Raw genomic sequence first — 27,717 nt, forward strand, 5'->3', positions numbered from 1 at the left:
AGAGTACTTTGAATAATCTTCCTTCTAATATCTTAATTAGTCTTTTTTGATAAAGAGGAAGATTTTTGCAGTGATCGTTGATCTGTATAATTGATTTAATTAATGAAGACAAAGATTTATTGAAGTGCTCTGAATGTTGTAGGAATTAAGTTAAATTTGAAGGAACTGTCTGGAAGTTACGTCCCTTATAGTACGCTACTTTGAGTAACCAGTGTGATTCATTTTGATAGTCCATCTGTTATGTCAAATCTCCTTTGTATTAGTACATATTTCAAATTACCATAGAGTGCTTCAGACAGTGGAAGTTGTATTTTTTCCTGTCTACAACTTTCCATTATAATAAGAACATATTATATAACTTAAAGAATGTTGTAGTTATCTCTATCATTGTATAGCGATTAATTCTAGAAAACCATAGTTTTTTCCTGTGGTTTCATTATTTCGAGCTATATTTGTCTTTTGATTTCTGTTTGAACTCCACAGTTTGTGTTTTTATGATAAGATTAAAAATGTTTATACCTTTTTTGGCATTCGTACAACACTAGTTGTATGACTATGATAGAATTTATCTTAATCATTTCTTTAAATATTTGTTTTCCTAGCTAACCTCTGTTTCCAGTTTACATTAGGGTTCACTCTTGTACATTCCATGAGTTTTGAAAAATATATAATGACATATATCCATCTTTATAGTACTGTGTATATAGAATAATTTAACTACCCTTAAATTCCCTTTGCTTTGCCTGTTCTGTTCATTCCTTCATCCTTCAACCCCTGTTTCTGTAGCTTTAGGTTTTCAAGAATGTCATATGTTGAGATCTTAATCTTACAGTATGTAGTCATTTCAGATTGGCTTCTTTCACTTACCAACATACACTTAAGGCTCCTCCATCCCTTTTAATGTCTTGATTGCTCATTTCTTTTTTCTTTTTACCCCATGCACCTCTGCCGTGTTCATTTCTTTGAATTGCTGAATAACAAACATCCCATCGTATGGACATGTCATAGTTTATTTGCCGTTTGTATATCTTGTTTGTTGAGGTATCTGTTCAGATCTTTTGTCTATTTTTTAGTTGGTTTGTTCATTTTTTATTGTTGAATTTTAAAATTTCTTTGTATATTTTGGATAATAGTCCTATATCAGATATATGTTTTATAAATATTTTTTCCCAGTCTGTGGCTTGTCTTCTCATTCTCTTGAAAGTGTTTTTGAAGATCAGAAGTATTTAACTTTAATGAAGTTCAGCTTGTCAATTATTTCTTGCATGCATTGTTCCTTTGGTAGGTACGTAACATTTTAATGCATATAAATTGACATTCTTCTCCTGTTATATTCTTAATTCAATCTCACATTGAATTTTGTAATTTCTTGGAGAGAAGATCATTTCGTGAGAACTATTTTATGAGTTTTAGGATCTCTTACATCTCTTCTTGAATCTAAAACAAGGCTTCTTAATCTGGGTCCAAGATCTGAGAGGTCCATGGATAGAATTCAAAGAGTATGTGAACTTAGGGAAAAAATTATGTCTTTATTTTTTCCAATCTCTAATGAAAATTTCCTTCACTTACAAATATGTACAATAAACCACTGAAATATTAGCTGTATACATGAGTTTGTGAGCAATAAAAATAATGGATTTTTCATAAAATTTCTTTTATATATATCATTCTCTAAATTTTGCTTATGGTACAAAATTATGATAGAGCTTGTATTTTAACATAGTATCAAAAACACATAGTCTACTATGTCAGTTGAAAAATCCTAACTATTTTACTTTGTCTTTTAAAAATATTATTCTGAGAAAGAGGTTTTTAGGCTTTACCATATTGTTAAAAAGATTCATGAAACTGAAATGTTTAAGAGCCCATTATCAAAAAGATTAATCCTTGATGATCTCACCTGTTTCAGCTAAACACATTGGAAGATAGTTCTTTCACTTGAGACTCCATTCGCATTCCCTTGGCTTAGTCGTGGCGATTCACTGAACAAGAGACAGTTCGTACTCATGGAGTTTGCTGGTGCAATAGGGAAGGAAAACAGGGAGGGAAAATCTTTTGGAATAAGGACAGCCTGCCAGGAGATGACCCTTAGCTTGGTCTTTAACTACTGGGGAAAGTTCTTCAAAAGGAAGTCAGTGCTGCACTGGAACCTAAAAGATAAGATTAGCTAGGAAATAATGATTCAGTGCCTGGTATATAAATAAATATTAGTTGAATGAAAGAGGCAAGAAAAATATCACATGTTTGACATAGATTGTGAAGTAGAGTCTTCATAGTAGACCAATCGATAGTTTATTATGTAGTAGATATATTTTTCAATATGTCATCATTTCTGCAACATTTTATAAATGTTTTGTACCTGTTTAAATATTTGAATTAAATGGAGGGTTCATAATTCAACAACCACTCAGAAAATTGGTTTACGAAATCTTTTTATAGAAGCTGGTAGGCAGAGATTTAATGCAATTGGTTATAATTCATCTTAGTTATTTACTGTTCAACTCTGAGTATTTTTACTATTCAGTGTACGACTGTTATTGCTTGAGTGTGGCTCAAGCGTGTATATGAAATATTCTCAGTGATTTGAAAGCCTTTTTTTTTTTTTTTTTTTAAAGCTTGTCAGGAGCTGAACAGCTTCTTAGAGAAAGGCTATGGCTGCCAACTATAGCCAACTCCTATTCTTAGGTGAAATTTTATTTGCTTGTCTAGTTTCTGTATTATATTTCTTGTTTTACCCTAATTGTCCCAGATTGTAATATAAACATGTACAAATGAAATGTTTGAGGCAAGAGGCGATATATCCAGTTGTAAATGTGTAGATATCTTAGTGGTTGTTATTTTTCCTTTAATTTATGTTATAGTTTTAAAAAACATTTTTGGGAGACCAAATGATGTATTTTCTATCAATCCTTTTATAAGTACTCCTCTATAAATTTATTTATGTTATAAAATGAGGCAGTTTTCCATTCTCTCGTTGAAGTACTTTTGTTAGCTTCTGAACTTTTATTAACTGGTATTTTGAACAAAGATATGTAATTTAAGTAGGTTGTTGCACAGCATTTAGGTTTTTTTATTTAAATTAACCCTTTCAAAATATAACTTACAGATCCTTCAGTAACATCCTCTAGTTTTTCCTTACATGTATGTATCCATACATATTCCTAAATTTATACCAATAAGTTTCAACTGTTTTGATCTTCTAATAATTCTCTGGTTAAAAGCTTTTTCATGAGGAATGTAATGTTGGGCAATAATAACAGTAGTGCTTATTGGAATACTTTTTTATAAGTTTAAGGAAGTTCATTAAAACAAAAAGCAAAATAAAACATAAAAAAAGTTGTTTTCTTTTAAAAATAAACCTGATCTTTCTCTAACTGCTTTACCTGTATATTTTCACTTACCCAAGAGTATACATAAATTTTTAATCTTTTTTTAAAGTGATATATTTTTAGACAGAATTATTAAAATGTCCTTAAACATGAAAATTCAAGAACAAACCAGACCTGTTGTCCACCTCCTGAGGAATTTTAAAGACAATGTAAAACATACATGATGGAATAACACTGCAGAGTGGATTAAGGAAAGGAGAAAATGTACATTGGGTGGGTGAGTGGTGTGTAGTTTGGTCTTGTATGGGACCTATTCAGAAAAGAAAGGATGCCATTAAATAGAGTTGTGAAACTTTGAGTTCAGCAGCTGTATTCAGTTTGTTTTTCAATTTCTCTTTCCCATTCTTGTTTATTAGCTGTGACTCTGAATCCCAAATTAAAACAAATATTTTAATGGCAACATTTATGATTTGGTTAGAAGTGCTGGAGAGGCCTCCATGCTTAGATCCGGGCAGATTCAATATGGGTGGTGTAAGTTTGTTGCTTTCAATTATTTAGGTACATAGCGAGTAACATTTTCTAGGAAACTTTAAAAAAAAAATTACTACACTTTATTTTTCTGAGCAGTTTTAAGTTCACAGCAAAACTGAGCGGAAAATACATAGAAGTCCCATACAACTCCCACCTCCCCCTCAAACAAAACTTCCCACGGTATCAACATTCCACACCGCAGTAGTAGTTTTATTACAGTAATGAATCTATATTGACACGTCATTGTCAACTGAAGTCACTGGTTTATATTAGGATTCACTCTTCGTGTTTTACATTCTGTGGATTTTGACAAATTAATATTGATATGCATCCAGTTTTGTAGTATCATATAGAATAGTTTCACTGTCCTAAATGTTTTTCATTAAATTTGGGACTTCTCAGTCATTCTTTCTTTTTTTTTTCTTTTTTCTTTCTTTTTTATAGTCCTGTATTAAATTTATTGGGTAGGGACATTGGTTAATAAAATTACATAGATTTCAAGTATACAATTCTATAATATATCATCTGTATATTACATTGTATGTTCACCACCCAAAGTCAAAACTGTTTTTTTTAATTTTTAAAAAATTCTCAATTACATTTGACATTCAATATTAGGTTAGTTTCAGGTGTTAAGCATAGTGCTTAGACATTATATAACTTGCAAAGTGACCCCCTGATAAGTCTAGTACGCACTTGATACCATATATAGTCATTACAATATTAATGATTATATTCCTTATGCTGTACTTCACATCCCTGTGACTATTTTATAACTACCATTTATTCTTCTTAATCCCTTCCCCTTTTTCATCATCTTCCACCTCCTCTGATCTTAGTCACTTTTTCTTTAAATATTATTTCTCCTTTTTTCCCCCTTTTCTTGCCTTTGGGACTCCTGTCACTCATGGATTCATCTCCTTAATGGTATCCCACAGGTTTCAGAGTCTGTTAATTTTTCTTTATCTTTTTTCCCATCAAGTTTAGTGATCTCAATTGATTGCTTCTGCTAGTTTAAATCTGTTTGAGCCCCTCTATTGTATTTTTCATTTCAGTTATTGTACTTTTTAACTCCAGAATTTCTGTTTGTTTCCTTTTTATAATATTATCTTTTTATTAGTATCTTCTAATTGGTGAAACATTGTCCACATACCTTCCTTTAATCCTCTAGACATGTTTTCTCTGCATCCCTCCCAGCATTTGGTATTCTCACCATTTTTTATTTTATATAGGTCCTCTGTAAGATATAGGACTTGGAAATATTTTTTTTCCATGTGAAGAGATTGTCTTTTTTTTCTGTTTTAAAATGTTTTTACTTTCAAATCCAATTAAAAAAATCAGTTGTGTTTTTGTGCTCATGCCTATGAAATAATTGCCAATCTAGGGCCTGAGGATTTTCTGCTATATAATTTTCTAATAGTTTTCTAGTATTACATTTTATATTTAAATCTATAATCTATTTTGGGTTAGTTTTTATATAGGGTATCAGGCTTAGGTCATAGTTTATTTTATTGAATTGATTTTTATTTTTTGCTTATGGATATCCAATTGCTACTTAATCATTTTTTCAAAATACGATCCTTCTTGCATTCGTTCCTTTTGTAGATTTTTCAATAAAGTAACATGCTTCCGTGGGCTATTTCTAGGTGATCCGATGAAAGTGACCTTTTGCCATTTTCTGTCTGGGAATATCTGTATTTTGCCCATAATTTTGAGGAGTGTTTCAACTAGATATGACAGGGTAGTTTGACAGTTTAATTTTTTCTTTCAGCAACCATCAGCTCTCTTTTTTTGTTCACAGCTTTTGACGTTTTTAATATGATCCTCTTGATTGGTTGGGTACATAGTTTTTGAGAGGATAGCATTCTAAATGGTGTCAGCTCAGATGGAGCCATCGGAAGTTTTTCAAAAGTTCGCTGTTTTTCTTCTCACCCTCACTTATCGTGGATTTTTTCCCCTCCTGCTATTATATCTGAGGTGAGAGCAGCTACTTTTATTGAGGGTTTTTAAAACTGAACTTTCAAATTGATTTTTTAAAAGCTTTGATTTTGTTGTTTTGCAGTTTGTTTTTATTGTAGGGCAAGAACAGCTGCTTGTGATTTTACAATTCAATACCAAAGCCTCTTTGCTGGTCATTTGAATATGTGAAGTATTATTTAAGACAATGGGTTTAAATAATAACCTATGTATAATGTATTAGTTAGGTTGGGCTGCCATAACAAAATATTGCAGACTTGGGGGCTTAAACAACAGAAATTTGTTTTCTGATAGTTCTGGAAGCCAGAGGTCCAAGATCAAAGTTACAGCTGATTTGGTTTCTAGTGAGGTCTTTCCTATTGGCTAACAAATGGCCACCTTCTCTGTATGTCCTCCCATAGCCTTTTCTTGGTGCAAGGGAAGAGAGAAAGAGCTAACTCTGTCTTTTCTTATAAGGATACCAGTTCTATTAGAACAGGCTTTATGACCTCATTTACATTTAATTATTCCCATATATACCTCATCTCCAAATATAATCACACTGGGTTTCTGTAGTTTTAATATAGGATTTTGAGGAGCTCCCAAACATTTAACCTATAACAGTACTTTTGAGATTCATTCAGTTGCTCTTAGTTTTAAAAAGAATCTTATTTGATTATAGCCCAATCCTAGGTTATTCTGTTTAGCTATGATTGTTGTATCATACTTACTCTAATATATGTGTTTACTTCCATTTTAAGATGCTCAGATATTTAGTAAGAAATGTTAAATGTTAGTGATACTTCCACCTTTCAACAACTTCCTTATTGCTCTGAGTGTATTGTCCAAAAATATTACAGCCTGGCGCAAGTTTGCTGCTTAAGCCTGACCTACATTTTCCCTCCATATTTAGCTATACTAGATTTTTTTCAGCCCCTTAAACATGTTACATTGTTTTCCCTCTTTCATCTGGGTAACTCTTATTTTTCTCCTGTCTTATCTTAAATATTATTTTGGAAAGACCCAGCTGACCTAAAATATAATGTCGTATCCCCACCTCACCTTGGCACCTAGTTGGCAAGTTACTTAATCGACTTGGATCACTTCCAATACTTCAGTTTCCTCATCAAAAAACAAGGGCGAATAATGATACCTAAAACATAGTAAGACCTCAATAAATATTACCCATTGTTGTTTTCATTATTAACCCCCTCATCTTAGTTTTAAATTTATTTATACCCATCAAGAGTATCTTTTTAACATGTTTTTCCTTAGAGGTGAGCTTTTATTTTGTTCCCCAGTATTTTTAGCCTGGCAAGTTTCACATAGTTGATTGTAAGTATCCATTGAATAATTGCATTAATCATTTGTTTACCCCTCCATCATTAAAATCATGGAGAAACTATAGCAGGACAGAGAAAAGGCATTAATTCAATGTAATTAGTCAATTTGTTGAGTAAAACCAACTTAGTTCTAATTTATGGTTTGAGTAAGAATCCTTTCCCTTCCTTAATTATGCGAGTGATCGTAATGGCAAATTATATTAAAAGCAGACATATATCACATATGAAATTGAGATTGAAATATTTAATAGATATTTATTAAAATATCTTGAGGAAACTATATTCTATTTATGTAACTAAGTACACTAGATTGGCAGATTATTAATTATATTTCCTTTGACATAAAGGAGAATAAGTATATTTTATTAATTAAATTGGAAATTAGAAGCATAAGAAATTCTCAGCTCTGCAGTGAGGCTGGCATTTCTAAAACAGACCTGTTGTCTTTAACTCAGTAAATAATTTATCTGCTTTCCAGAGGCATTATTTCTGCCAGCTGAGTAGCTGAGAGCTGTGAAGTGCAACACATCTACATTTTAAATAATTACCCTTCCTTGGCAGGGAAATTGCTTTTCCATCCATTAATAAGAGGAAAATGAATGTCAGGTCTCTAGTAAAATAGATTAAACATATACCCCTTTGCGCGCTTGACTGTATCTTTAACAGACTTGAAATTTTTCTGGTTATTTAAATGCTGTATATTAAAAGGTGATGGTGGTCTTGGGTTAATCATTAAAAATTTGTAAGTTGGATTTTTTTCTTTTTTACGCACAGAGTTTTGCCCATTGATCACAGCAAGTGGTCAGAACAATACCTTGTGTTGATTTTTGTTAACATCTGTAATGCCTCACAGATTTACAGAATTATGTTGCTTTAGATTTTTCCTCTAACAGCTTCTAGTTTATCACTGCTAGTCACTTATACTGTGTTACTAACTAACAACTCAAAGGCAGCTTGAAGAGTTTATTGCTTTTTCCCTGCCTCAGAAGGGGATGTTTCCATTTTAGGTTTTGTCTTTTTTTTTTTTTTACTATCTTGTTTCATCATCTTGTAAAATAATGTATATGATGTCTTTTACTTATGTAATGAATTACTCCCTGAAGGATTCATTCTTTTTGCTTATTGTTCAATGCGGCACTGGACCTGTATGAGAATCAGAGGGAACCTTGGAGGTTTGACTTACTGTAAAGTAGAGGAGGCACCAACCCGAGGGCCCACAGTACTTGAGAGGCCCACCAAAATATTTAATTCCTTTTAAAAGCAAAAAAGTATATAAACTTTTAAGTTAATGGAATGCTTTAATATACGTTTAAAACCAACACATGTAGTCATAAACTATAATTTTAAATATTTTTTCAAGAAAGAGGGGGCTCATGAAGGCAAAAATGTCCAGGGCCTGTGAACATCCTAATGCAGCCTCAGGTCCTGGATGGCCAGGAGTAAGGCAGAGCCCTGCTTCTAACCCACCACCACTGCCACACTATTCCTAATTAATTGAGCAAAGGCGCTCAATTAATACTGAATGAACTAATGAAAGATGTGAATGGCATACTATATAAAAATGTGAAGTAACATCTATATCTATAACACTATAGCTATATGTAACAGATATAACTACAACAGTATAAATGCAATTTTCAATTTTGAAAAAAGTAAAGAAGGATATCTATGACCAATTACATATATGTAAACTAGTCAAGGTTAAATTAAACTTTTGTCTTTCAGGACAACTTTACTGGTTGTTAAATAGTGAAGAACTTGAATATTTGTTGTACTTTCCCCTCTCTCCTCCTCTAAAATGCTCTGGCCTTCCCCCAGCTTTAGGCTTGTTTTATTGTCCTCATTCAAATTGGTCTATACTCCTGTCATACATTAAATATTTTGAACATTACTCTGAAAACAGTCCAAATATTTCTCAAGGATATTTATATTAACATAATATTACAATTAACATTACATTTATATGACATAATATTACATTCAACACTGTGGATATTTACGATGGGAAGGGATGGGAATCAGTGGAAGAACAGAAGATAAAAAGAAAAATTTAGAAACAGTAGTCCATATTGATGGTATTCAGAATTAATAAATATAATCTAAACAAAGTCTTTAAAGTACCAACAGCATAGAAAAATTGAAATTGTTTAATTAAAAACGACCTAATCTTTTGATTTTCCCTTTGTTCCCTTGATTGTTTCATGGGACATATTTGATTGTCTTTGGTTTCTCCCTTTTTGTTCAAATCATATCTTTATGATGGGCTAAGATTAGCCATTATATTTATCAGTATAGTTAGAGTTTGGTTGTGCAAAGAACGCCTGCCTGCCTAGTGGTAATCTTTATTATATGTTAGCAATTGCTCCTATATATACACTTTTTCTGAAACATAATTAAGGAGTCATGCTTTAAACTGGTTCAGATAGATACTTAATAAACCTAATTCCCAGAGATGCTTGGTAATTTGCTAATATTTGCAAATATACCCAAAATAAAAGTACTAATTGATGAACAATTTTATCTTCCATCTAATCATTTGTTGTATAGTTTCTGATCTCCCCCTCTAGAACCCTAATAGAAATCATATATATGTGTACATATATACATATGTAATATATATATACATATAAATTTCAATTAATTAACTTATTTTTAATTCTTTAATGTCACCACATTTTGACCCCTTTTATCCCATCTACCTCCCCACTCGCCCCATAATTTCATATATACATTATGGAATACATGATTCATGGTGCTTTGACCATCGGTTTGGCCAGCCTACACATCTGAGACACATGGCCCTCTTTCTTGATCCTCACCATGTACGTTCTCTCTGACTGCCTGTGTTTTTAGGTTTTATTTTCCCCCCATCCCACCATAGAGGAAAGATTTTAACCTTCTAACTACTCAGTTTAGCGTCTTTTCCCTTTTTCCATATAAAACTACCAATCTTGTTCTCTCACTCTTGTTTTTGATTTGGTTTTTCTTCATTTTTATTGACCTGTACCTCACATAATATAGATTGTACAAATTTGAAGTATATGGCTTGGTGAATTTTTATGTATATACACACCTGTATAAGCTTCTTCCAGAAAATTTAAAAGTTCTTTTTAACACATTTCTAAAGTATATTGAATGGCATTCCTTTGATTTCTAAATTTCCCAAGTTAACTTCCAAATGATATTTTATAGTCTTTAATGTATTAAATATCTGTTCCGAACAGATCGATCTGCATCATATTCTCTTTATTTCTCCTCCTGTCTTCTGCTGTTCATATTTTACTTTGTTGTCTCTATCTACCAGATTCCTATTACCTTCCATTAAGTATGTATTTTATTATGAACTTTTAGCAATGATTGTCTGATATTAATGTAGTACTAGTTGTGTGTGTGTGTATGTGTGCATAATTTTTCTTGGAAGACAGTAGCATTGTATTGGTACATAATAAGAACACAAGCTAACACTGTAGACTTTTAAATTTAAATTTTTCACAGTCTATGCATTTCAGTTATAATGTTGTTAAATTGAAATCAGGCACATTGTTTCTAAGGCTTTAGGGTTCTAAAATTCTGAAATTATATGATATGCTGTTTTCCTGAATAAAGTTAGGAGTAAAATTAATCTTCTTCTTAAATCATATTTCATTATCTTTTCAATTCTCCTACTTTATCTAAAAATTTTACATTTTTGCCATCCTAGTTCTCCTCAACATTGTAATGTTACAATATAATAGGGTAAGAAAAATCATTCAATTATGATTTTAAAAAAACCTTCATATTTTCATAAACATGTTTTCTTTCTTTTATGCCTTGATATCCATTTAGTGTTTTGTGTTAATATTCACTACCAGTTAACTTTATTAAAAGTGAATGTTTAAACCAAAAATAATCTACACAAGATTATTCTAAAATCATATGGAAATTCAAAGGATCTCAAATGGCCAAATCAGTCTTGAAAAAGATGAGTAAATTTTGAAAATTGAAACTACCTAAATTTCTGACTTACTCTAAATCTGCAATAATCCAGAAAGGATGGCTTTCTGGTAATATAGTCATAGATCGAAGGACTAGAATCCATAAATTGATCAGACTCGTATGGTCATTTGATTTTCTGCCAGTGTCCAGTAATTCAGTAGGAGTAGGATAGTTGTCTCAACAAATGGTGCTTGAACAACTGGGATATCCATTTGGGAAAAAAGTGTTTACTTAAAACCATACATAAAACATGACTATAAATTGTCATAGACTATTTATTTATTGGGATGACATTAGTTAATAAAATGTGTAGGTTTAAGTATACAGTTCTGTAATATATCATCTATAGATTGTAGACTTAATTTAAATGCTAAAAGTATAAACCTTTAAAAAGAAAATGTAAGGATTATATTATTGTGACCCAAGAGGAATAGAGATGGATTTCTTGGGATACCAAAAACACAGACCGTAACATTTTTCTTCATTAAAATTAAAAACCTCTAGGGGAAGAGATTAAGAAAATGACATGGGGATGTGGTTCCATAGTGTAGCAGTTAGCAAGTCTGCTTTACACACAGAAAGTCCTGAGTTCGCACCCTAGCGGAGCCACAGTCCATAGTCTATGGCTATGCCACTCTGAACAATCCCGATGCCATCTGATCTCGGAACTAAGCAGGGTCGGGCCTGGTTAATGCTTGGATAGGAGACCACCTAGGAAGACCAGGTGCTGTCGGCATAAATAATAATAAGTAATAAGAAAAAAGAAAAGAAAACGACATGGGATACCATACATTGGCAAGAAAACCCCCCTACAAATCTACACAAATTAAATGGATAAAAGATTTGAATAATCATGTCACAGAAGAAAATATGCAAATAGACACTTAGCGCATGTAAAGCTGGTCACTATCACTGATCATTAAGAAAATATGGCATATTAAAACCATAAGAAATTACCAAACAATCACTGAAGTGACTAAAATTTCAGAAGATTGACAATAAAAAGTGTTGAAGAGATAATGGAGCTCATATTACAGCAGCTTTGAAAAAACATTTCACAGTTTCTTATAATGTTAAATATACATATCACTCAGCAATTCAGCTTGTAAATATTCACCTAAGAAAACTAAAAAGATATGTCTACACAGAGACTTGTACTTGAATCTTCATAGGTATTTGATTTGCAGTAGCCAAAAACTAGAAACAACTACTGAATGGATATATAAATTGTCATATACCCATATAATGGAACATTGCTCAGTAATATAAATAAGTGAATGGACTACTGTTACTTGCACAGATAGAGTGGTTAAAATACTGTGGGAAGCCATTTACATGGAATTCTAAAGTAGGCAATGTTAATTCACAATGACAGAAAGCCAATCAGTGGTTGCCTTGGGCCATGCGCTGGGGAAGGGATGGACTGCAAATGGACACAGGGAATCTTTTCTTATATTCTCTATCTTGATTATGGTAGTAGTTGTATAGATGTATATACTGGTCAGACTCATCAAACTGTAGACTTAAAATGAGTGCATTTATTGCATATGAATTATACATTAATAGAGGTTAATAGAGCTTTAAAAATATTCTTGCATCTAACAAGAAATCTATTCAACCATTTGGAAAAATAAAAATACAAGAGACGTGTACCACTTTCCTGTGTCTGTTAGATGAATAGACTGTTGAAAATAATATTAGAACATTTCTTATGAAAACCTGTTGGAAATGGCTAACGATGTCTTCAGAACCTTAAAAAAAATCACGATATAAAATAAAAGGAAGAAAACCATTTAATTATTCAATTAAAGAGGTTAGGCTATTTAACTTCAAACTCTTAAAAATGGAGGAGGGTGGAATTAATAAGTTGTAAGTTAGCTAGAAGACAAGTAGTTGATTTTAGGTTTTTCCACATGGAACAAATGAGTGAGAGCCATTTGTTTTGTTCTCATTTACCTTGATTCTGGGGTATGCATCTTTAGGAAGGAATCAAATAAATCATGTCCTTGATTGTTTGGTGCCTTTAGTGTTCAGTGCCTTTAACAGTGTTATTAGGTATAAATTTCAGAGTCTTAACACATTCTGGGCCACAGAAGTAGAAGAATACAGTGGAGAGTTTGATTAGCAGTATCTTTAAGCAGTTTAAGAAATGTGCTAACACTGATGTTGCCTGTAGGGAGGCTATGAGACTATTGCTGTCAGGTATTTATACTCAGTTTAAAGGTTTTATTAATCGACTTTAATACTAGACTATGTTGTTATTGTGGCTTTCTGTAATTTGAAACCTAGAAGGTTTTGGTCAGTACTAGGATTCTCTTTCTGCGCTTCTATGTTTACAAATTTGACTAGCAAGTCAAAAAAATAAATAAATAATTTGTAAATTTCAATCTGTACAAGTATTGATGGGTGATATTACATTTGCAAGGATTAATACCAAAGCATAAAATTATTTTATGAGTGATATAATCTGAATTTCTGTTGAGATTTTTATTTGACCTATCATATCAGTGTTTGTGTGTCTTTTGGAGGAGAGTGTGAATAGCTGGTAATTTGTCTTCCATTTCATATGTGTGCATGTGATAAAGAACCGTGCAATTAGGTAGGTGTTATAAATAGGATATGGCAAAAAAGACATACCTACTCATGTTTCCAAGATTTTATAACATATGCCCAGTGAGGTTTGCTACTCTTTAATTTTGCTTTTTGGGCTAACCAGCTGACGCCCAGTTGAAAAGACTTATGTTCTTATGAGGCCACAAAAGCCTTAATGTTCAGTCTCCAGCTACATCAGATTTTGGAGAACGCCATGTACCATCAGCAGCTTCAGTCTCCACCCTCTAATGCTAACGCTCATCTATCAAACTTGAGGCTGAGAGTGAGGGAGAGGAAGCTTCCAGATAAACATACAGCAGCGCCTAAACAACTAATCACTCTAGGCTTCCGCTTCCAGGCCCTATAATTAGAAGTCCTTCTTTTCCTTGTATTCCCAGATGACGCAAATGCTTTTGTGGCTTGGCACCTCATTTGGGGCGTGGGTTTAGTTTATGGCCAGGCTAGAGTCTGGTTTAGTCTTCTGATGCTGCATAAATAGTTCTCAAGCCACAGTCTACTCTGTACGAGTTTTTCCTTTTATGTATATCTGCTTCTTAAGTTGTTTTCTAGAAAAAAAAAGCTCGTCATTTCTCCTAACAGAATGTGTGCAAAAGAGGAAATTATAAATTAAAAGAAAGCACATGATTGTATAGTACTACAAAAGCTATTTCTTTCTTTCCTCTCTGCTTTTGCAATTTTTAAAATAATTTTAAGTTTTGTCAAAAAAGTAAGCCATTGCTGGATTATAGAAGCCACGTTTGTGTGAAGAAGTGAAAAAAGAAATTTTGAGATAGGATACACAGAGGATAATAAGAATAAATTTTTAATGGGTGATTTCTTTAAACATTTGAATTTGTTTTACATATTAAAAACTAAACAAATATTAATGTCAATTTGAAAAGCTGGGAGCATATTGAAAAGTGTTCATATGTGAACACTCATATGCAACACAATAATAATCTTGATTTGGCTGAGAGAATTTTATTTAGATGCTCATCAATAAAATATCGATATATGATTCTAAAAAAAATGAAGTTTATCTTCAGTAGCTGAGCAATATATTTGTGTTAAATATATATTTATCGTATTTCATGTCAGGATAATAATGTTTCCGTTGGATTGTTTGTCATGTGCACAAAATAGTTTTGTTGTGGGAAGGCAGAATCAAAACATAGTAGTGGATTTGTGATAATTCCAGCTTACTGTAACTCAGCAAAAAATAAGAGGAGTGAAAAAATACTGCCCACAAAAGGACAACAAAGCATTCATGCCCAACCTTAGAAATGTATTGTTTGAATAACACCAACAATATGAAAAGAATATAAAGTATGTCAGTGACTTCATGTACATAGCAAGCAAGGCTCAGAGTGAAAGGTAATGTTATGTAAATGGTTACAGTTTTGAACTAGATCTCAATAAATAACACTTTCTATCATTTCAAATGTATTCTCTTAGAAATAGCATCTAGTATGGTATTTTTAAATCTAATATAGTGAACAGAGCTGTAACTTGTATTAGATAAGTAAAAATTCAAACATATGTTATATTTCCATTTATATGTCTACCTTATCATCCCAAAGATCTTAATATTCATTTTTTAATTACATTCATTGGAGTGACATTGGTTAATAAAATTACATAGGTTTCAAGTGTACAGTTCAATAATATGTCATATGTAAATTGCATTGTGTGTTTACCACCCCAAGTTAGATTTCCTTTCTTCACCATATAGTTAACAAAGAAAATTTTAAGAATTTAAAAATGTAATTCCATTTCCAGCATAGAAGAGTAATCTAATAACCCATTCTTTCCACAGAAAATAAATATAAATTCTGGACAAAATGTAAACAAACAGAAAGTTAGATATGTGTATTATCCCTGGAGCAATCATTAAAAACTTAACGTAAAGAGAGATGTCCAAGAAACCAATATGTAAAATAAAATTGGATATTAAAAAAAATGCGCAGTAAGGAGCAGAGAAGAAAACAAAATCAGATACAATCAGAAAAATAAAAACTAATAAAATAGTAGGTATAAATTTAACCTTACCAATAAATTATACACCGAATGTGAATGAACTGTAAATACCAATTAAAAGTCTGGGATTGACTTTAAAAAATCTCCAAAACTAGACTCAAATTATTATGTAAAACAATATCATTTTAAAGACATTATATTGATTATAAAGTAGAATCAAAAGTATATATCATGTATACACCAATCAAAACAAAGTTGGAGTGGTGATATCAATTTCAGAAAATGCAACCCTCAGAGCAAGGAAAATACCAGAGTTAAAATGGGACTATGATAAAAGAGATAATTCAACAAGAAGTCATAATAATCCTAAATGTATATGAAGCTAAAAAAAGAGGTCTGAAAAAAATATATTTTTAGAGATGTTAACTTCGACTCAGTGATAAAATAAGGAAGCAGGGAATCAATCAGAAATGATATTGAAGATCCAAACAGCACTATTAATTAACTTGAATTAATTGACATTTATAGAACACTCTAGGTATTGAGGTGTACATAGGACAGTTACCAAGATGTGTTATATTCTGAGACATTAAAAAAATTTTAACAAATTTCTTGTCATAATGTAATTAAACTAGGGATCAATATATTAAAGATACCTGGAAAATACCTAAATATTTGGAAACTATACAACATAGCTTTAAATATCCCATGGGTGAAAGAAGTCTTCAGAAAACATTTAGAACTAAATGTAAAAGAAAATGTAGTGTATTAAAGTTTGTGGAATTTACCTAAAGCAGGCTAACAGGGAAATTTATACTAATATATGCTTATTCTGAAAAAGAATAAAATTCCTGAAACCTCTAAACTTCCACCTCAAGAAACTTGAAAACAGAAAGAGCAAGTAAAACTAATGTAAGGAGAATGAAGGAAATAGTAGCAGAAGATAGTAATAGCAGATGAAGGAAGAATGTAGGAGAAATCAGTAAAATTAAAAAGGGACAATTAATGACACCAAAATAGGATTTTTTGAAAAGAGCTAGATAGACTGACCAAGAAAAAAGAAGAGAGACACCAATTTTTGATGTCCCAAATGAAAAAGTTGACATTACTAAAGACCCTACAGATATTTACGGGGACCATTTCCATGAATTACAGAAATTAATTCAACCAAGAAGAAAATTTAAACAAAAAATATGTATATAAATATATAAAATTTAAATTAACATTTAAATTAAAAAGAAATTAAAAATTTAAACATCTTTCCAAAAAAGGCTCCGATAGTTTTACTAACAAATTCTACCAAATGTTTAAGTAATAATGTTTTCCCCAGTCTTTTCTAGAAAATAAAAATATGAGGACTATTTCATAACAGTCGTACCAAAAACAAACACGTTATTAGGAAAGAAATCAACAAAACAGTATTTCTCAAGAATAGTCATGAAAATATTCAACAAGATATCAGCTAATTTAATCTAGCATCATATAAGAAGTGATTTTGACCAAGTGGAGATTATCCAGGAATGCAAGGCTTGTGCAACATTTGATAATTATTCATTATTAAAATTCGCCATATTAATTGACTAAAGAAAAACCATGTAATCATCTCATAGGTGCAGAAAAGCACTGAACAAAATTCAACACTCATTATTGTAAAAATTCTCAACAAATTAGGAGCAGAAAGGAACATCCTTAAGTTGATAAAACGGCATTTAAAAACCCTCAGCTAATATCATAACTTAAAGGTTGAATGCTTTCTCCTAACACTGGGAACAAAGCATAAATATTGCTTCTCTCCACTCATGTTTACCTTCCTCAAGTATAAGTCAGGAAAAAAGAAAGAAAAGGTGTATAGTTTGGTAAGGAAGAAATCAAACTGTCAGATCATATACTACATGAACGTAAAGAAAATTTCATGTAATCCACATAAAAACTCTCATAACTCACAGAATATATCGTCAATATAAAAATGTCAATTATATCTCTGTATACCAGCAAGAAAAAATTAATAATTGAAATAAAAAAGTACTACTTATAATAGATGCAAGATAATATATGTATAATTTGTGTGCTGAATAAGAAGTAAAAGATGTCAAAAAAGTCATCAAGAAATTTGACATGTTCGTAAATCAGAACACTGAATATTGTTAAGATGTCCATTATCCTCAAATTGATATATAGACTTAATGCGCTCCCCCAAAAATTCCAGGAATTTTTTTATAGCTACCAAAAGCTGATACTGTTTGGAAAGGCAAAGGAATTGGAATAGCAAAGTACTGTTGAGAAAGGTCAGAAAAGGAGAACTCACTTTACTCGATTTCAAGATTTCCTGTAAAACTAGAATAGTCAGGAAAGTGTAGTGTTATGGAAAGTATAAACACAGAAATCAGTGAAATAGAATTGTAATTCTAGAAAAAAGACCTAACTCTATTACGGCTAGTTGATCTTTTCTCTTCAAGAAATCTTGCTGGAACAACTAGACATCATTTGCAAAAAAGTTAATTTGTCTGATACCTCATGTTTTGTATAAAAATTAACTCAAAATGGATGATGGACCTAAATGTAAAATATAAAACTGACAAGAAAACAGAAAATTATTGTAACTTTGGATTAGGCAAAGCATTCTTAATTTTGACATCTTGTCAAAATTAAAAACTTTCTCTCTTTTAAAGATACTGTAGGCAGTTTTAGTAACTGTTATGCCAGGATAGAGAGACACTTTAAACTGGTTAATAAAGTAGGACATTAATAGTTGTATTAGTAGGTAAATTGGACTTAAAATTTAGGTTTTGAAAATGGCAAAAAAGTGGAAGAGGGTTCCATGGAGTTGTCATTTTCACATGCTTTGTTATCAAATTTGCTATTTTAAAATGCCTGTGAACTCTCTGTAAATTCAGACATGTAAAACGTTTCTCTACTAGGCATTGGGAACATCATAAAACCTTTACATCTAGTATTCTCACTGTTCTTGTATATCGATGTGGCATTAAGATTTTGTATTCACGTAGGGAAAAGTACTATGTTTTAACTTTTTTATCTTGAGAACTTTCTTATATCTTTGGTGATTTCTTTCCTTTGATAATATTATAAAGCATGATGAGTACTTTATGAAAATATTTTATCCATGTACATAATTGTTTTTATTTTTATCTTTTTTTGGTATATCCTTCAGGAATGCTTCTAGTCACAACAGACACCCTTGGCCATGACTTTCATGTCTTCCAAATTCTGACTCATCCTTGGTCCTCATCACAAAGTGCTGTCCATCATCTGTATACTCTTCACAGGGGAGAAACTGAAGCCAAAGTAAGTTGTGTATGTTTCAGAAGGTGTTTTCTTTGTGTAATATGACATCTAATTTACCTGTTTACTTATATCATACTGGAAGTTAATATTTTGAGAAAATATTGGTCTTTCTGATAAAGTGGGCCAGATAATTAAGAAAAAAATATTTACCCTATTTTGACCCAATAAATACATAAGCAGTGGGTGAACAATTCAATGAATGTTAAGACAGAAGTTCTTTTTATCTTTCTTCTCCTACCCTAATACCATTTCTCGCTCCAGATAAAACCTTGTCATTTATTTGATATCCATCTCTCCAGATCTTTTTCTAGGCATTTTGATTCTATATACATGCATACAGTATATACATGCATAGACATATTCATGTAAACACATGCATATTCATGTATACACAAAATAATTGAATTTTATAGTGTATATAACTGTATGGATATTATTCAGTGGTGCACAGGAACCTATTCACCATGGTTAGTGAGAATCAGTTATGCACATCTGTCCCCAACTCTGGATATAATGACATTACAGTGATAGTGTGAAATTATCCACAGCAGAAGTGTTTACATAATGGAAATCAGCAAACTCTACTCTAGTAATTTTTTTTTTCCCATAGGGAGTCAGTTTTTAGCACTTAGCATCACCGTGCACACATGCATGAGGGTGTGTATGCATGTACACACGCACACACATCCGTATATAATTTACTGCACATTTGTGTTGGGAATCATGCTAAGTGCTTTACGTATATTTGATATTCTTAATATCACTTGGTATATACTGAGATAATACCTTAATAGCCTAAAATCCTAGATATTCTTTATTTTCATAGAGCCTGTGGTTATGCATTTATCAGTATACTACTGTATATGCTTTATTCTGAGAGATAGCTCATTGACCCAACACCATCTATTGACTAAGTCCATCCTTCCCCCAATAGCCTAAAATGCTCTTTGTCATAAACATCCATTAAAAATTTCTATAATAGAATGAAACACCATAAATATGTAGAAAATGATACTTTAAAAAAAAGCGTTGGGTATTACTATAAGTTGCTGTTTTCTAACCATTCTGAAAATTGATAATTAAAGGGAAGTATTTAGCATTAATGAAATAGTTGATGAGGGAATGGATTTTTTTTTACTGAAGAATTCCAGTTTTTAAAAAATTAGATTTTAGATGTATTCTGGTGATAATTTTGCAATATAAATAAATATTGAATCATTATGTTGTATACCGGAAAGCAATATAATGTTGCATGTCAGTTATACTTAAATTGAAAAAAAAAGTTGGAATTTTAAAAATCACTATGTTGCTAACGCTAATGAAACAGTGGACCTAGGCAGTAATCATCTGTGTACGGTTGTAGCTGATGATTCGTAACATTACCAAAGTGGAACATCAATTATCATGTGTTTTGTGATGTGATGAGATAGGATGTATACTATATCATCTATGAAATATTTCTGCCCAACCCTCTAAGTTAAACATGAATCGAATTCAGCCCCTAGATATAATTAGCACTTTAAACAAAATCAGAGATTGATGAGGGACAAGTTAAACAATACCGTGAGAATGCAACTAGCCAATTCTAAAACATGGGAAGTTCTTCATCACAAACGTGACCTGGTTTTTACAACAGATAATTGTAATGTGAAAATAAAAGTGGGATGTGGTGGGGTCTAAAAGTAATTTTTAGAGAACATTATCTAAGTACAAAGTATAGACATTATTTGAATCCTGTTTCATAAAAATCAAGTATAAAATGTCTTTTTCATACAAATGGTGAGATTTGACCCTTTGCTTTAGTAGATGCTGTTAAAAGAATTTAATGTCCTTATTTTCTTGTGATACATACTAAAGTATTTATAGATGTGTAGAATTTGCTTTAAAATAAACTAGGAGTACGAGAGTTGGTTAGGTAACAGAACAAATAAATGAAAAGACAATAGGGGATAGTTATATTGATTGCAAGAATCTTAAGAGACATGAATTAAATGCAATGTGTGAATTTTGGAGCCTGATTTAAACAGAATGTAGAGAGATATTTTTGAGACAGTTGGAGAAAATAGACCTTGATCTGTGTATTATATGATACTAATCAGCTAATTTTGCTGGATTTAGGTCTGCAATTTTTTTTTTTTTAAGTGTATCTGTTAGGCATGTATCTTAAGTCATACTAAAGTAGGTACAGGCGAAAAGTGTGATATCTCTAATCTGCTTTTAAATATTCTGGCAAAACAAATTAACAGATAGATTAAACAATATGTGCGAAGTATTAATTATTGAAGTTGGGTAATATCGTTATTGGTGATTCATTATAGCAGTCTATACTTCATGTATGTTTGGAAATTTCTCTAATAGAAAGCAAAAATGAAACAATACTTTCCACAAATATTATACTATTTTATTTACTTTAGCTTTATGGAATGATTTAATGTTCATTTTCGAAATCTTTCCCAGCTATCCTTGGACATTTTTTCATTAAGATGTATTTTAGAGTAATCCTGTTGAGTTATATAAAGAATCTTCTGGAGTTTTTTATTTGGATTACATTGAAATTACGTTTTAATATGGTTAGAAATCACATATTTACAATATAGAAATTTTACATCTAGGAATTATGTTTTAAAATTAGTTATTGCTGTGGTATGACAGAACTATTGATTGTTTTGTATCAAATTTGTATCTTCCTGCTTTCCTAGACTCTATTGTATAATCAAATAGGTTTTCAGTAATGTTTTCTGGCTTTTTAAAATAGAACGTATTTTCTGAAAATCATGATAATTTTAACTTTTTTCAGTTTTATTTTTCTTCCTTATTACACTGTCTAGGAATTCTAAAACAATGTAATTATATTAGTGATATCTGTAGCCTTTTATTCATTAATAATACCCTCTTTTATTTACTTTCTTGTTTTGCTCTATTTTTAGCATCTGTTTTATGCCAATACCATACTGTTTTGATTACTATAGCTTTGTAATATAGTTTGAAATTAGGAAGTATGATGCCTACCACTTTGTCCTTTCTCAAGATTGCTTTGGCTATTCAGGGTCTTCTTTGTTTCCTTTCAAATTTTAGGATTTTTGTTCTGTTTCTGTGAAAAATGTTAATACAATTTTGATAGGAATTGCATTGAATCTATAGATTGCGCTGGGCAGTTTGAATATTTTAATAATTTTGATTCTTTTGGTCCATGAGAATGAAATAACTTTTATTTGTACATTCTTCACTTTCTTTATCAGTATCTTACAGCTTTCATTACACAGGTCTTTGGTTTAATTTTTCTAGGTATTTTATTCTTTTCAATGCAATTGCAAATGAGATTATTTTCTTGATTTCTCTTTCTAATAGTTCATTATTACTGTATAGAAACAACTGATTTTGGTATGTTTGTTTTTATATTCCACAACTTTACTGAATTTGTTTAGTTTAACATTTTTTGTTGGAGTCTTTAGGGTTTTTTTTTTTTTTTTCCGTGTGTTCTTCAAATAGAGACAGTTTGACTTCTTCCTTTCCATTTTGTATGGCTTTAATTTCTTTGTCTTACCTAATTACTCTGGCTAGGACTTCAGTGCTGTGTTTAATAAAAGAGGCAAGAGTGGGCATCCTTGTCTTTTTCCTGATCTTAGAGGAAAAGCTTTCAGCTTTTCAACATTGAGTATCATATTAGCTATTATCATATATGACCTTTATTTTATTGAGGTATGTTCCCTCTGTACTCACTTGATTAAGAATTTTTATTATGAATGTATGCCAAATTTTTTCATATTATTTTTCTGTATGTATCGAGATGATCATGTGATTTTTATCCTTCATTTTGTTAATATGGTCTGGATCTCAGTCAGCACTTAGCTACTTAGGTTGCTTGGAAGTTGGACCCTTAGGCAGCAACTTTTAAAGTATGAAAATACACCTCTTTCATGGGAAGACGGGTAGATGGGCATTTCAGTCTACTGCCTCTTTGTTATGCCCTGGGTAGATGGTGGGTTAAGAAGTAATTTTAAACTATGGTAAATATTTTATTCCTCGTCAAAATTTATATTACTTCTTTTATATACATGTATCATTTGGTTGAATAGATTTCTATTTTACTCAATGGATAATATCATTCAGTAATTATTTTAATACTCTAAATGTCCCAGATTTGGCTAGTTGAATCCTATTAACTTGACATCTGTGTCCCTTAACATGTCTCCATTATTTTTTGACAGTATCTTTACTTTCTAGCATAACTAGCTTGCTTACTGTCATGTTTAGTTTCCATTCGTTTTTATTTCTTTTGTATGGAAGTTTTCAATTAGATGAGCATTTTATGTAAAGATTTAATATTCCATTATGCTGCTGGGCACATATATACTCTGAGTACTTCTTAACTCTGTTTTTTCAATCCCTATCCTGTCCTCACTAGTCACTGGTATGTACTACTTTATTTATAACCTCAGAGAATTAGAATATTTTAAGCACTTACACCAATTTTGTTTTTACTTAAACTTATTTTTGATGTCTCTTTTGCATTAGCATTAGTTAGTTATCATTTAATTTACCTACATATCCAACCTGGAAAAATTATGCTAAAGCTTCTTTGTATCTGTCATCCTTAGACTAGTTGCCCTGCACATGGATAAATATTTATAGGTATAAATGTTTGATACTGCCAGTGCTATTCCTATTTAACAGGTAGGAAAACCAAATAGAAATTATTAAAAGTATTTTGTTCCATGTCACACCTTGTAATTTAGGAACTTGGGAATTTCTAAACACCAAACATCAAGATCTAAGGAAACTCAATGACCATAACATTAATTTTATAAGCTTCTATCGAAAATTATTTTGAAATGATATATAGAATTTAACACTGATGATAAAATCTATATGGCATATGATCTGTCTATCCATCTTTGAGTACTTCAAAATCATGTCATTCTGGATTCTTCCAAGAATTCTGAGGATACTTTAATCAGGCAAGGAGGAAAATCAACTATGTGGATCTCATTATGTTGAATTAAGTTGTTTTGTGATCTATGACTTGGAATATCCTCTGCATCTGACAGTAATTTTCCTTATAAAGCACATATGTAGTTAGAAAAATATTCCCAGTTTTCAACAGTAAAGTCATATGTTGTAAAATCTTACAATATTTTGTTAATATACTTCTGTAATGTCTTACTCAAGTGGACACAAGCCATTTTGTACTTACCATGGTAATTTTGAAAAATGGTTGACTTAGTTTTGAACTATCTGCATATCAGTATTACTTTTACTTTATCAGAGCAGTCCTGCAAAATGATTAATATGTTTAATTCTCAAGGAGAAAAGAATCTAGCTATTTAATATTATTAATTTATAGTATTTGATGGTCAGTTCAGATAAAAACATATAAATTTACTGTGTGTCCCAAATATTGCCTAGTTATGTTTATACCAAAATTCAAATTTTACTGGACTTTCTATATTTTTATTTGCTGAACATGGCAGCTGTATGCATTACTCTTTGATCCTGATTTTTGTCAGTCTCCCCCCCCAAAAAAAATTAGCTTTACTAAGATTTAATTCTTATAATATAAAATTCATTGTAGCACAGATACATCCATAGATAATATGTAAACAAGTAGGCATGGTTGGCCCACAGTTACAGCAACCCCTCAATTAAAGCAGAGCTTACAGCTTTCCATTTTCTTGCTATGCTGATTGGTCCTTACCTTTGTCCCTCCAGAATTTTTGTTAAGGTTGTACAGCTGTCCTAGGCTAGTGGACGCTGTCACTTTTCATCTTAGCCAATTCATCAATAAATTAGGCATTTAAAGGAAACTGTGCAATAAGGGACTATTGAGCAAGCCATTGGCAGTGAGTGGAGTTAGGTGATAAGTAACTAAAAACAAGATACTGCTAAGATTAGGCTGGAACAGTCTAGAACATAGCATTTTCATTTGACTAGCAAGCCCTGTTGGGCCCTACTACCATGTTTATCATCAGTTTTGAGTGAGTCTGGAAAATCACAAAGCTCCCATGGGTCAGTTGTTCAGTTACAAGAACTTAGTAGCTGCCCTCTAAAAGAGGGAGTGTACTTGGATGCTGGATCAGGCAGGTGGCGGTGTTGTACTGGGATAACACCTCCGAGTACTTCATCAGCTAGTAAGTCTTCACCTAAACTTTTTCCCTGCTGGGGTTCTCTGTTTCTATTGTATAACATGGGAAGGACCTGGAAGCCTAGTAGGTTGGTCATATACTTGTCCCACACTCTACATGGCAGAGGATACTCTGTGACACAAGCAAGTAAGTACTATCATGTAAACCAGTAATACCAATTATACAGTCATCAACATGAGTAACGACAGTAGTATGCCAACATAACTGTGGCTTCTCTTCCCTACTATGAAGTTTGCTAACACCTCATGCTGGGATATTTTTTTTCCTATGAGGACATGGACTAATAAGTTTAATGTGCAAATGCCAGTTATTCAAATGACGACTGCCAGGTTGTCACAATATCCCCTATCTTGGTGTCTAGCTTGCAGATACTTATGAGGACATCCAGGAGTATTGGCCTTTCTTCTCACTTAGCCAAGTGTTGGATCCAGTGTCAGTGCCAGTTATTTCCCGTGGGCAGTGATACAATTACCAGCGTCCAGTGAGTGTACAGGCACAATAGCCCCCTTCTTTCTGGCCCTACTTCTGACGCTGTCACATTTCACCCTTCAGTCCTTGACATTTTTGGCCACCCCTCATCTTCGTCTTCACTTAAATTCAGGCTGCAGCAGGAGCCATCTACATTAGCACTGCTGGCTCTATGTTTGCAAGGCATCACATTCACTTTTTTTAATTCAGATTTTTATTGAAGTAATTGTATTTATGTGTACTTAATAAGAAATAGTAGTGAGAGATTTCATGCACACTTTACCCAAGTTATGCCAATGATAACATTTGCAAAACTAGAGTATATCACAACCAAGATATTAACATTGGTGCAATCTACTGATCTTTTTCAGATTTCACTTATTTGTGTGTGTGTATGTGGTGTGCGTTTAGGTCCATATAGTTTAATCACAACACGTAGTTTTGTGTATCTGCCACCACTATCAAGATACTGTAGTTTTGTTCTGTTGCCCTTTTATAAGTAGACCTAGCTCCCATAGTTTGTTTATGGTTTTGGGCAATTATGAATATGTATGTGAACATAGTTTTTATTAATGGTTTTGGGCAATTATGAATATGTTATGTGAACATAGTTTTTATTTTTCTGTCATAGATGCCTGAGAGTATAGTTGTTGGTTCAAATGGTAATTGCACGCTCCTTATTTTAGCTCATTTTCGCATTTCTGGCACCTAGAAGAGTGTAAAACATGTAAAAGGCTTTCTATAAATATTTATTGAATAAATAAGTGCATGTGAAAAATTGAGAGGTGGAAGGACTAAGCAGATAAGCTAGAGAGTATATGTAGATTATTGGTCTATACCATGTTTCTATTCTAAAGAACTTATTCCCAAGCCAACTTTTATTGCCATTGACCTTGTTGCATTTCCATTTTTAATGAAAATGTATTTATTAATTTTTAAGGAAAAAATTATTCAAGTATTGGGTTGGGACTGTCTCTAGAACTTATATATTAATTCTTATTCAAATAGCTTCTTTTTTTTTTTTTCCCTGTAAGTTTTTATTAAACATAACCTCATCTGATGGCTTGGATCTTGGCTAGTTTTGAAAAATTTTTAAAATTTTTCAATTACCATTGACATACAACATTATATTAATTTCAGGTGTACAACATAGTGATTAGATATTCATATTACTTAAGAAGGGATCACTTCGATAAGTCTAGTACCCATCTGACACCATACGTAGTTATTATAGTATTATTGACTATAGTCCCTATGCTGTACTTTACATCCTCCTGACTGTTTTTATAACTAGCAGTTTGTACATCTTAATCTCTTCTCCTTTTTCGCTTATATCTCCAACCCCTCTCTCATCTGGCAACCATCAATTTCTTCTCTGTATCTATGAGTTTGTTTTGTTTGTTCACTTATTTTGTTTTTTAGATTCTACATGTAAGTGAAATTATATGGTATTTGTCTTTCTTTGACTTATTTCACATAATATCCTCTAGGTCCATCTATGTTGTTGCAAATGGCCAGCTTTCATTCTTCTTTATGGCTGAGTAATATTCTGTTTTACATATGTACTACATCTTTATCCATTTGTCTTGATGGATACTTAGATTGCTTCCATATGTTGGCTATCGTAAATAATGCTGCTATATGGGACATGTATTTATGGCTTTAATTGTCATTCTTACAGGCTTCTGAATGTATAGAACCCTGGGATTTGAGAATTTTTATCCCAAGTTCTCTCTGCTTTTTCTTTTTCTTTTTAAAAGAGACTTAGAAAGGAAATTAGAATTTGAATCATTAGGTATGTATTTGGCCACAGAAACAAAATCACAGTTAACAATGCTTTTAAAACACCAGAGTTTATTTTTCTTATGTTAAAAGAAGGATACTCTGGTTTTGGTATAATTGCTCAACAGTGTTTCTGTGACTGTTTTGCTCTTTCCCTCATAATTGTTTTTAATTGCCACCTCTCTGGGCATCCTTTCTGAATTTAGGCAATAAGATGGGGAGAAAGGGCAGTATCAGTGATGTTAATTCCTTTAATCAGGAAAGCGGATACTTCCTCAGAATTCTGTAGTAGCACCCTTTTGTCTAAGTGATTATAAC

The 27,717-nt window shown here is 31.8% G+C and overlaps 1 protein-coding gene and 1 pseudogene across 10 annotated transcripts in view; both read left to right on the forward strand.

The window, feature by feature from the left end:
* Positions 1-27,717, forward strand: part of BCAS3 (BCAS3 microtubule associated cell migration factor) — a 508,191-nt gene that overhangs the window by 152,377 nt on the left and 328,097 nt on the right. For all 10 annotated transcript variants that reach the window (XM_016143369.2, XM_036222219.1, XM_016143368.2 and 7 more), the window contains exon 14: positions 18,873-19,006. In XM_016143369.2, the coding sequence (XP_015998855.1) occupies positions 18,873-19,006 (134 nt within the window). The remainder of the gene's footprint in view (positions 1-18,872; positions 19,007-27,717) is intronic.
* On the forward strand, positions 11,753-11,870 carry LOC118604246 (annotated as a pseudogene).

The sequence above is a fragment of the Rousettus aegyptiacus genome, unplaced genomic scaffold (genome assembly GCF_014176215.1).
Source record: "Rousettus aegyptiacus isolate mRouAeg1 unplaced genomic scaffold, mRouAeg1.p scaffold_m13_p_6, whole genome shotgun sequence".
Classification (NCBI taxonomy): Eukaryota; Metazoa; Chordata; class Mammalia; order Chiroptera; family Pteropodidae; genus Rousettus; species Rousettus aegyptiacus.